The 12,177-nt window shown below is 46.4% G+C and overlaps 1 protein-coding gene across 4 annotated transcripts in view; it reads right to left on the reverse strand.

Annotated features, from left to right (window-relative positions):
• LOC111858404 (formin-like protein 2) overlaps positions 1-12,177 on the reverse strand; it is a 46,042-nt gene that overhangs the window by 17,697 nt on the left and 16,168 nt on the right. For all 4 annotated transcript variants that reach the window (XM_023840159.2, XM_023840160.2, XM_023840158.2 and 1 more), the window contains exons 2-5: positions 8,956-9,039; positions 5,379-5,459; positions 2,827-2,903; positions 432-515 (exon numbers count right to left, since the gene is read on the reverse strand). In XM_023840159.2, the coding sequence (XP_023695927.1) occupies positions 432-515; positions 2,827-2,903; positions 5,379-5,459; positions 8,956-9,039 (326 nt within the window). The remainder of the gene's footprint in view (positions 1-431; positions 516-2,826; positions 2,904-5,378; positions 5,460-8,955; positions 9,040-12,177) is intronic.

The following is a 12,177-nucleotide window of genomic DNA, read 5'->3' on the forward strand; positions in this document are numbered from 1 at the left end:
GACCTCCTGCCAGGGAAACTCGTCCCTCATCTAACAGCCTTGAGTCTCGCAGAGAGCTCTCCTTTTGTCCCCAGCCTTAACAGAAGAACCCCTTGCTCACCACACTTGACTAAGCCTGTGTTTTAAGAAGACAGAGCCACAAGGGGGGGGGGGGTACCCTCAGAAGGCAATGATGAGGCAGAGTGCAATGCTAATAAGAAGAGACCGGGGAAGAAGGACAGAATGGGTACAGCCTCGAAACCTTGTCACTTATCTCAACAGTGAGCATTCCCCGCAAAATATCCCCAGTAAACATCCTGGGAGCTAGCCTAAACACGTGAAAGGACTCCGCTTCCAAAAAACAGCAGACCCACATAGCCGATGCAAGAGCACGCTTTCCCACACAGTGTACAATTTCATGCAGGCGAAGGGGGGTGGGGGGGTTGACTCACGTGACAGCGCACTGCGCGAAGGAGAGATAATCCACCAGGACGTCGAGGCCTCTGTTTTCTTCATTTAAAAACTCTCTTACCCACCTATGGAGAGCACAATGAAGGGGAAGCTTTGAACACAGACAAGAAATGCAGACCTTACAAAAAAATTATTATTCCATGTCGCTAGTAGCAGACACAGGGGGCTTGAATACACCTACTATTCTACTCCTCACTAAAATAGGTAGAAGAATAAGGTTGCTTAAACACCCCACCCCCCAAAAAAAAAATATAGTATTTCAAGCTGTCAGATTTTCCATTCCCCTGCCCAGAGGTTCTCTGCCGTCACAGGGGAGGAATAGCTGGTTCAAGCATTTCTAAGCCTGCAGTGCTTCCAGAGAACCCCTATGGCAGACAGACACAGAATTCAGGCAGGGGGGGGGGGGTTCAAACAGTCACACAGCGATCAGGTACATCTCCTCAAAGTGAAAGTAGACCACAGCTGAATCCGTCTCAGATTCTTCTTAGTGGCTTTGAGCGCTGGGCTTGCCATGATGTCATCGTTTCCCCTTTTAATAACCAGAAATATGGTTCCCTCTGCAGCCTCCTTAACGACCCACATAGGGCTACTTTGCCTTTCCGGCCGTATGAGACGCGAAGAAGCCGCAGCGATGTACCCCTAACTTAAATAAATACTCCTGAAACGCAAGGTGTCGCCTGGAAGCCCCAGCATGATTTCTCCGTCACAACAAATGGGTCGCCTTGCGCTCTCACACTGACACATAAGACGGCAGCAGCAGCACACTGAGGCTTCAAGACCAAACAGGACTTTCTCTTTAAGTTCTTAAGGTCTGGAGAAGACTTGGCAATTCCTTGACTTGGCAATCCATGCAGCAGGTAGGAGTGCCCAACCTTGGGTCAGAGTCCTCCTGGTTTTACAATATTTATTAGTTCATTGTTCATACCTGAAAAACCACGAGGGACCTTGTTTTCTACACAATTACTGCAGAATCAGCGCTTATCCAGACATTGAATTCTATCAAAGCTGGTCTGTTGGCCTCAACATCAAGCATCACTGAAACTTCTACTCAAAGAAGAAAAGCATTGGCTTAATGTGTATCAGACCTCAAGCTGCCGCTGTCATGCAAATATCTTGGAACGTCACGGTTTATTAATGGCAGTAGAACAGATGAGGCCAGCAGCCAATCTGAAGCTTCCCGCTTCCCCACATGATAAGACTAAGCTGTCAGGACACTGCTGGCAGCAGCCTTGCTTCACTTGAGTCAGTGCAGCTCACTTCCCCTCATCCTTCATCCTTTCAGTGCTCCCAGAATGCACTGGGGCTCATCTGCCATACTGACGTCAGATCTGGGCACCCTATAGCACGGCTGGAGAGAATGATTGCGTCCAGATGCTTTTGGGGGGGAGGGGAAGGGGGCTTGGCTTTGCAATTAAGGGTAGAAGTAATGGTTGTAACAGTGAAGACTAAATCATAAACTGGAGTGTAAAACCAGTGTAACCTTTCAAATACACTCACTGACAAAAATAGCAAATCTACAGCAAACCACAAATACAAATTTCCCATGGTGGCATCGGAATATCGTCTCCTCTTTCATACTCTTTCCACAGCAGCAAAAAGGGACACCAAAGCTGGTGAAGAATTTTCACTGGAAAAATTTTTCACACAGGTATCAATGGAAACCGAAACATTTAACATGAGAACCACGGAGAACCGAATGTGTGGCCAACACAGACCGTCCTTATTTATGTATTTAAGAGTCAGGGAGAATTTTCATTCGGTAAGAAAAGCAAAGCCGTCCTAAAGTGTGTGGATGTCACATGGCTCTTCTGTCACTTGTTATCTGCGGGCCCCACAGGACGGAGGACCATAGATACGACAAGCTAGGATGCCAAGAAGTGTAGCAATCAGGGATGGTCACGGAAGCCACACTTACACAACGGGAGTACACTGGGGGGAAAGGCTTCCCTTTCTGGGCATGTGGGTGGCCTTCCTCTTGGCTCTGGCGCAAATCCACTCACTCCATTAGCAATGTAGGTTAGTTTACAAGATCTAGATTACCGGCCTGAGCGATCATCTGCTTCTCATTGTTGTTTTTTTCAAATCTGCAGTGGGGGGGAGCTCTTCAAAGATAGAGTCACTATAGTTCGCAGGCAGATTTCCAACTTGTCAATAGGTGACTCGAGAAGCAGTCGAAAGAAGCGAACATTCCGGGTCTTTCAGTCTTTGAGGCTGCTCTGCTCCATTCCCATACATCTCAAACCCATTAAAATTCCATTTAAAAAAACCTCTTTCCTGCAAAACACATAGATAGTGTAATACCTCATATTAGCCTCTTACTGACACAGGAAATGCACTCCGACCGGAAAGGTGGAGCTTGCTGCCGTCATCACTCACCCGATGTGATTGGTCCTCAGCGATATTTCCAGTTCTCTGAGCACTTGGGTTGACTCCTGCACTCGACGACGAAACTTCTGCAGACAAACAGAAAGCATATTTTACCATGTGCCAGCAGCATGTCTTGGGTTGGGAGCTGGACCGCTTTGGCCATAAGAACACAATAATGACAGGCTACCAAAATCCGATGCTATCTAATTCCTTACACAGTGAACGGCAGAACAGAGCAGAGGCAGCCTTTCCCGGCTCCGGGAAGACAGAAAATACAAACAAATTAGCATTCATGAATTATCTACTTTATCCACTAGTTCCTTTACTCTTAAGGACCTCTCTGTTGTGTTGATTTACACTTCAAACTTCAACAGCTATCACCAGACATGTTTGCATTTTAATGGCTGGTGTAGCTCTCTAGCTACAAAACTGGGGGAAACGACAGTCTGATCTATATTATTCTATTATAAACCTAAAAAGTAGCTACATCACAAGTATTTGGGTAGCTTGCAAACCCTACAGACTATTTACAAGGTAACAGAACTGTTACATACATGTAAATGAGCGTGCATGTGTGTGCAGACTCGTCTCGAATGGGAATCCTAATGCCATCCAGCTGACCAACGTTGGGAGCCCTGCTGTTGGCTTTTGTTAGCCAAATGCTAAACACTCCGTCAGCTGTTCTGCCCAATAGTCTAGTCCGGCTCCCTGTTCTGCCCAATAGTCTAGTCCGGCTCCAGCTACAGGTAAGGATAAGCAGTTGCCCAGGGCCCCTGAATTATCAGCATTGTGGAGGAAGTGAAATGGTCATCAAGTTTCTTGGTTGGGGGGCCTCTCGAGTCAAGCTTTGGCCCTGAAAAGGCAGAGCCGGCCCCGCCTCTAGGCCAGGCCCGCGGGGCGCACGACGAGACTCTCGGTTGTTAAGAGAGGGACCGTAACCGCGAGCAACGCCATTTCCGCCAGAGAGCGACTTGGCAGTAACTCTGACCCGTGCGCTCATCTTTCCTGAATGTTTAGTCTCCGGTGATGCGAGCATCATAAGGGTAATAGTGGGGTGCTATAAATCTGAGTGAACGGGGGGGTGGTGGGCAGAAACACCCCCAGAGACCCGCCGCTCAGTCCCCCCCAAGTCTATGAACCCAGACGTCTCTCTGCTGCTTCGTGATGGCTATACATACTGCCAGGCTTACTCTGGCCCCGTCCAGCTGCACTTCCCGAAGTCTCTCCCTGGAAACATAAATATCAGACATTCCTCTGGACTTTTGGGAAAGGTTGCTTTTCTCTCCTGTTCCAATATGCTGGGTGGAATTGGGGCTTGATTTAGGGGGTGGAGGGGGGGGGGGGGGTGTTCATGAGGGGAAGCATATGTAAAACAGAGGTAATGACCTAGGGCTGCCCCCCTAAAAAAGCCACACAGAGCCGGAATTGTTCATTCCCCAACGGAACAGGGGCTGCAAAGGAATGTAAAAACCATAACACTCCCGCGTTCCCTCCGCATGTGTGTCTGTGCCCCCACCAAAGCGAGGAGCAGGCCTTTGGTGGGGGCCACGAGCCGTAGGCATCCCCCCCGCCCGAAGTCAGCCTACACCGAGTGCGTCTCTCCTGGAGCTTCTTCTCACCCCGGTTCGGCGTTCCTGCATCTGAGCGCAGATGTCGGGACGCCAGCTACATATGCTTACAGGATTACCGGCCTATTCCATAGTCTCACAGATACGTTCCTCTGTGCATCTTTCCCAGACACTCTCTAGTGCTGGAAAGAATCACTGTTATTCACATTATTACAGTTTTCATTCATCTTCAACTCAGGACCTATTAAACAATCTAATTCTATAATTTTTCGCTGCCAAAAGGTGCTTGTTGAGTACAGAGAGGCTTCGCAGATTCAGGGTTACTGAACCAAATCCGCGGCTCAGCTATACTGCATATTCCACTCTGAGCGAAACATAAATCCACTCTGAGAACATTAAAAACGGCTGGAAAGGAGACTAAATATACAACAGCAAGCCACAGACCCCCCATCCACTACAGAGGAACAGAAAAGCCCTTTTTCAGGGCTCTGTGTCTGGCTGGGTGGTGGAGCAGCTCTCTCTCCTTTACCTCCATCCAGACATGGTTGCTCAATAATGCCGAAGTCCCCCCCACCCACCCCCATCCTTCGGGTTCTGTTTTTTTGAACCTTTCATCAAGGTCGACTCCATTTCGCTGGAGCTCTAACTGAGAGTCAGGATTCCTGGTGTCAGGGGGGATCTGCAGACTAGCTGCTTGTGTGTACAGATACACACACACACACACACACACACACACACACTCACGCACACTCACTCTTCCCCAGTCGAATCTATGAGCACAGTGGGGATGTGAAATTCCTTCTAATCACAATCAGACACCATCTGCTCATACTTGAGGTACACAGAGGTCTTTCCCATCTCTTAGAGGACCTCTGGAATGCGATGTGACCTGCTGGATGTCCCCTCACTGCCTGGGGGGCGAAAGGAGGAATAGGAATCATCTGCTGTGTGAGGGGGGGGGGTGGGGGGGAGTGGTTAGGGACAGGATCTCACCTTCCTCGTGACGGCAGGGTCCAGATAACCTTTCAGCTTCTGCAGGTATGTGTGGGGGGGGTTCTTTGCTTGAAACCTTTCCTGAGGGAGAAAAATATACAACATTAAAGACATTACCTTCAGACCATCAAGAAAAAGATGAAATATGGTTTTAAAATGCCATGGTTGTCTAGGGACATCTGGTCCTCTAAGTGTGTATATCAAACACTGATTGTTACAAACATGTTACTCCTTGGTGAACTAAAGGCAAATCAGACAAGTAGCCACCAGGACATGCACACTACTCCCTTTTCCGAGCAAAGTTGGACCTTCTGAGCTGCAAATCTGGGTTGTACCATCCTTCAAGGTGACAGTTCAAACCCAATAACAGAGCAGCTAACTGGGAAATGTCACTGCGAGCCCAAAAACCTGCTTATCTGACAGCAGAAACAGGAGCTGCAGCGATAAGCAGGAATCTGGAAGGTCTGATCTTCAGCGATTGGGACTGGGGGATATGTAGTGGTTATTGACCCTTCCCCCTTGACCTCCAGAGACAATATACTGTAGGTCAGTTGGCTGATTTGTAGGGGTTCTTTCAACCACCAGAGCAAGGGACCTCTGAAGTACATGAACTACTCATCACTGGTTTCTGGGTGCTCAACTCAGACACAAAGTCATCAGGATTGGCTGGCCAAAACCTCCCCCTTGCCACACCATCTCTGGCTTTGGGTTCAAGGACATTTCCCACACACCCATCTGAAAGTAAATGGGATTACCAGGTCCCTGGCAAATGCCAAGTACAGACATGAGGCTGCGCTAACGAGCCCAGGGTCGTAGCCGGAAATGCTTGGACGCCCTTGTAATTCGAGGGGCGGGGGGGGGGACCGGCCCCTTTGGCCAGGAGAGGGGACTTTGAGCCTTAACCTTGGAAAGTGAGAGGCATCAGGGACTGACCAAAATTATGGCAGAAAAATTAAAGTACAGCAGAAACAACTGGAGCACTTGCAGCAGGAAGTGGTGGCAAGGAAGTCAACATGAAACGTGAACCTCCAGCCTAACTTTCACCACGGTACCAGTTAATGCTAATTAACATTGCAGCTGAAAGCTGCCAAGGGGCTGCTTTCGACTGGCCAGTATGCCGTCGAGACAGATTTGGCCGACCTCAATGGTGTCTGGATGGCTGCTCATACCACAGTTCATTACAAGCCATGCCAAACCCTCAGACATGCAAGCCGGGGTTTGTTCTTTTCTTTATAAATCCATCATCACAGGTGCAGTAATTATACTAATTGTTGAAAATTACCTTCCTCTTGATCAGTTATGATGGTTTAAAGCAGAGCCCGGTGGAACCAATATGAGGACTTTTGAAATTTTGGATTAATGCCTGAGAAGGAATTAATACGGAGAGTAGGCAAACACAGTTATACATGCAGTCTCCATGAAATGTTATATTAGATACCAACTCAATTGTGAAGAACGCCTTAAATTCAGCCAGACCTGCCAGAGAAAACGGCTGAGAAAAGGCATCATTAAATCATGACAGAAGCGACAGAAGAATGTGAATTATATGCCGTCTTCTATAGATTTTTATCAGTATTTGAACTATAATGAGGTAAAGTGGGGTACCTACATTGTTTTAGGTTTTGAACAAAAACACGTGAAAGTGTCCCCGGTCAAAACAGCGGAGGGAACAACATGACACAAATGCTGCTTTTCCATTGGTATTCAGGAACTGACCCGTACCCGAGCCATACTGTGAAGAGAGAATAGCTACAGTTCCAGCTTGCTTCGATTTTCCACTGGCATACAGGAACTGATACATACCGGAGACATACTAAAGCGGTTCCAGGTCGCTTTGGTTTTCCACTGGCATTCAGGAACTGACCTGTACCTGAGCCATACTGCAAAGAGACACTAGCTACAGCACAGTTCCAGCTTGCTTTGGTTTTCCACTGGCATTCAGGAACTGACCCGTACCCGAGCCATACTCAAGTGGTTCCAGCTCACGTCGGTTTTCCACTGCAGAGGGGTTTGATAAAGGTGACACTAGGTATGGAGAGAGACGGTGACATAAAACCGAAGAGACGCTTATTTACTGTTCACAAGATGTACATCATGATTTTGATTTACTGTGTGCAATTATTATTGATTTATTTTTTTACTATGTGCTAATTTCTGCTAGCATGTTTGTGATAGCCACCTTGAAATGCACGTATCAAACGCTAGTGGAATTAGCATTTGCTTGCTTAAATTTGCATTATGAATCCATTCCATTCAGCTGTTCTATAGTACTTTAACTTCAAGTAGGAGGTTGGAAATTTTCAGGTTCTGAGTTTTGGGAATGCATCGCGATGTGCGATACTACTAATGATGCATAGCATATACGTCTTTTCCTTTAGACAATCCATGCGTAGAACACCGGTATCTCCATGTATTTTGATCATTCAGATGGTGGCTATGCAAGCCGCTCGCTTTGGTCACGCTTTTGGCTCGTAAGCAGGAGCATATCAGCACGGATGCGGCTCGGGCACGACTTGCGTACTTCACAACGGGATAAAAAATCGCTAGTTTGCGGTATGGTGGTACTCTGTCGTCTTTGTTCTACCTTCAGCATTCTCACCGTGAGGACGTTTTTTTTTTTTGCCTTGGTTACTTGGCTGTGTCTGGCAGGCTATTAATAAGACTAAAACTTGAGTCATGGAAACGCCACGGTGAAAATGTCGTACGTAATGTAAAATCATGACGGCACAGTAATGGATAGTGAATATATTTGGCCCAATAAAATTTCACACAGCATCGCGGCTTATTATGAATTAAATGTTGGACCATTCTGAAAAAAATGCTGACTAAATGGCGAGAGTATAGCTGAAATTTGACTGTGAAAGTGTGTGTATGTACGTATATATATACACACACACACACACACACACACACACACACACACACACACTAGCAGAGCATATATATATATTAGCAGAGTAAACGTCTCTCGCTTTCTTGGACTTTCAGTCCCGCTTCTAGGAGCCTGATACGAACTGTCCTAGCAGTGAACCTCACACCTGCACTTAATGTTTCCTGTTCTTTTTGAAGGTCACTTGATGTCATCTTCTGATTCTTGATACACTGTCAGATAAGTTGACAGTCATCTCTGGCATTAGAAAGCTGCTACCTCCTTTTACCTGGCTGGTTTCTGGTTGTTCTCAGTGTTTCCTGCTTCACCTTATTCTTGTGTAATGCTCTTTTAGAAATTTTGAACCCTGAAGCAACCTGCTGCTCAGTGTAGCCTTCTGCCAGCAGAACAACGATTAAACCAGGATTTTAAAATGCAGATGTTTAAAAATGAGTGATCTCTTAATTTTTTCCACATTATATACACATGAACTTTTCCAAACCTCATCTGGTTCTGTGAATGAACTGACATGAATTCAAGAGTTGCAACAAAAAAGACAAGGAGGCCCTCAGAGGACTACCATCAGGGGGCAGGCTAGAGTTCTGCGATGCTCCTTTGTATGAGCTGTGATTCTCCTTTAGTGCTTGAGTGAGGTTCCTGCTGAGTGTAATCCTGATACTTGCAGAAAAGGTGAAGACAGGTCCTCACCTGATCGCAGATGAGCTCCCATTTCTTCTCGTTGTCATACTGACGTAGCAGTCTCGCTTTGTCTGGTGGGAGGTTCATTGAGTTCTGGGGAAGAAACAGAAAAACTATGAACCACAGATGTTGATCGCCAGCAGATCGAGCAACAAAACACAGAGGCTGAGGCTGGACATCTGAGAAGAACGTCGAAGTTCACCTCATACGGCTCCACTAACCAGTCTCTAGTAAATGCTCATCTGTAGTTGACAGGTTAGAAGGTCAGCCTGAGCGATAAGGGCATATAAGACTGGCTACGCTTTGGCAAATCAGAATCTATAACTCTTTTGAAATGTGTCTTTGGACTGTTTAAGGACACCAGAGAATAACAAAGAACATGTAAACACCGCACCATACTGTCCATCCGACTTAAAAGCAACATCTGCTTGACCCCCAAAAGCCGGCATTGCTTTAGTTCTGGATCCAAACTCTTTAGTATTACACACCCAAAAGTGTCTTTAGAAAACCTGGAACGATCTGCTCCCTCCTCACACGCTGATCCGCCCTAAATTCGGCTCTTGAGCACAAACAAAACACCTGCACACAACAAAAACAACACTTATGGAGTTCCTCGTGGAAATTCCAGCATCACTGTGACACATACTGTATGTATCACACGCACACGTAAACATATCACAACATTAAAAAAAAAAAAAACACAGACGTCTAGGATCCTTCCCCTGCCAATTAAGTGCACTGCTGTTTCTCTAACAAGGCCGGCAAGACGATGGCAGAGACCACTTAGGAAGATCACATGTACCCATACCCTTTTAGACACCACTGATCCCAGACTTCCTCTGAGAACACGGGTCATGTCTGTGTCTTACCAGGGTAAACATTGATGGATTTGGTTGGGGGGGGGGGGGGGGGGGGGGGGGTTGGGGCGGGGGTAGTTCACAAATGGTTGGCAATCAAGTCACCTGACCTCAAGCCTCATGACCCTTGACCATAACATCTCTCTCACCCAACATCAGTATAGCAATGCAGGTCAACTATCATCTGCTAAATACATTGCTCAAGGCACAACACATCATAGTATGAGAGCCTAAAACTCATTAACCTCTAAACCACCTGCTTGCTGGCAATCAGTGACCCCAAAGTCTATCACTCTAAGAAATGGTGTCAATTTCCACTGCTGTTTGTCTGCTTGTTGTGTTGCTAATTTCTTTGTTGTTGGTTTCTGTGCAGATCTGTGTGAAAGGTGCCCCAGAGGAAGCTCTGTCGTCATAATCAGAAACATCTGCTTCTCAAGAGGCTACAGAAGTCCACAAGAAACAGGCAGAACTGATAGGTCTTCCATTAAAAGGAACTGAAACAATACCAAGCGGAATAAGCTGACTCGGTAAAAGATCATATATGTTCATTCATTAGCGTTGTGGTTAAGGGCTGTGATCATGTGACCTCCTGGATTTCAGTACAGAGGCGGCAGCCTACAGAGCAAAGGGATGGCATTGCTCTGCTGGCCAATGACATCAGACACCAGCTTCCCTGAAGTTAGCTACACACAGCATGTCCCTGGATAGCAGCGTCCAGCAGCCCTACACACTCTACAATGAATTCTCACAAATGACAGCTAACATGCAGCTGTTTTCCTTCCCCAGAGAATATAAATAAATAAATCCTTTATTTGTACACTGGAATGTTTCTCTTCGTCTACCCCATCTTGCGCTCTGTAGCTTGGGGTTCGCAGCACAGGGTCGGCCGATGTGCGGCGCCCCTGAAGCTGGGGGTTAGGGGCCTTGTTCAAGGGGCCACAGACATTGAACTGTTCTGCCAAAGATGGGGTATGAATTGGTGTCTTCTAATCACCGGCACAGAGACTTGGCTTGCTGAGCCACTCACAGCCCCTGAACGTTTTTCCTCTGTTTACTTAAACACAAAAACGCATTAAAAATTACAACAACAGTTGCGGTAGGAGAAACAAGCCGTCAAAACCCAAGGTGGGAGGGGTCTAATGAGCACTGTCTCTTACTTACCACTTTCCATTGGTCAAAAGCTGGCAGTGATTTCCTGCTCCAATGCCACCAACAATGTGATTTGAAAGCTATTTTCACCAGCGTACAACAGGGAAAATAAATACAGGAAATATAAAGATTATAACCAGAGGTGTATAGTTCAGAGGCAGAAAGTAAATATCCAGACCACAATTTTGTTTCAATCAAGCAGTACAAAGTACTCTTTGACTATGAATCTTTATACGCAACTGGTTGGTTGAAAATCCTGGTCTGGATTTGTACTTTCTCGACCTGAACTATCCATCTCTGATTATAACAAATAGTGATTTTATGAAATTCTATGACTAGCCACTTCAGTTAAACCCAAGAGTGAGCAGCTTAATGAATCCTAATGGGCATCTTTACCTGTCCATGGCATCTATTTAAATGGTAAAATGGTAAATGGACTGCATTTATATAGCGATTTTTACTACTCTTACGAGTACCAAAGCGCTTTACAATCTATGCCTCACATTCACCCATTCACAACACACATTCACACACCGGTGGCGGACATTACAGTCACAGACTGGCTATCAACTTCCGCCCTACCCAGTGAGGTAGAACCAGCGGGCCTGCCTGTCCCCACTGGCCCAGGTCTGCTGATGCTTCAGTTAAGCTGTATGTGGTGTGTCGCTGCAAGGCGAACTTGGTCCTGCGGGGGTTTCCCCTAAGTGCCAAGTTTGTGCAGGAGTCCAGACAGACAGACGCCCATGCTACTTTCCTCTCCAGGAAGTTCACACATTGACCCCTGACCTTATAACGAGTCACACATTGCCAGAAAATGTATTTATAGGCTCTCCAGGGCATAGCTATCATTGCCACGGACACCGTAGCCTAGTAGACGGTTGAGTAACCTGCATGGTTTTCAACATACTTTTTGAATTAGAGAGCAGCAAAAAAAAAACATGATAACACTCAACCTTTCAGATCCCAGATAAGTAACTTTGGCACTGAACATGTTTGGTAGGTTGTTTCACAAATGTGTTTTTTTTTTTTTTTTTGGGGGGGGGCGGGGTCTACACTTCACAGAGTCTCTCTCACATTGTTGTTAATTTATGATTTATGAAATGAGCTGTATCGGAACGCAAAGGGAAAAGGGGTGACTTACTTTTACAGCCAGCTCCACAATGGGGCAGACATTGCAGCTTATTTCCTTGTTTCACAAAAACCATCGGAAGAGTGATCTTTCTAA

The sequence above is a fragment of the Paramormyrops kingsleyae genome, chromosome 16, assembly GCF_048594095.1.
Source record: "Paramormyrops kingsleyae isolate MSU_618 chromosome 16, PKINGS_0.4, whole genome shotgun sequence".
NCBI classification, from domain to species: domain Eukaryota; kingdom Metazoa; phylum Chordata; class Actinopteri; order Osteoglossiformes; family Mormyridae; genus Paramormyrops; species Paramormyrops kingsleyae.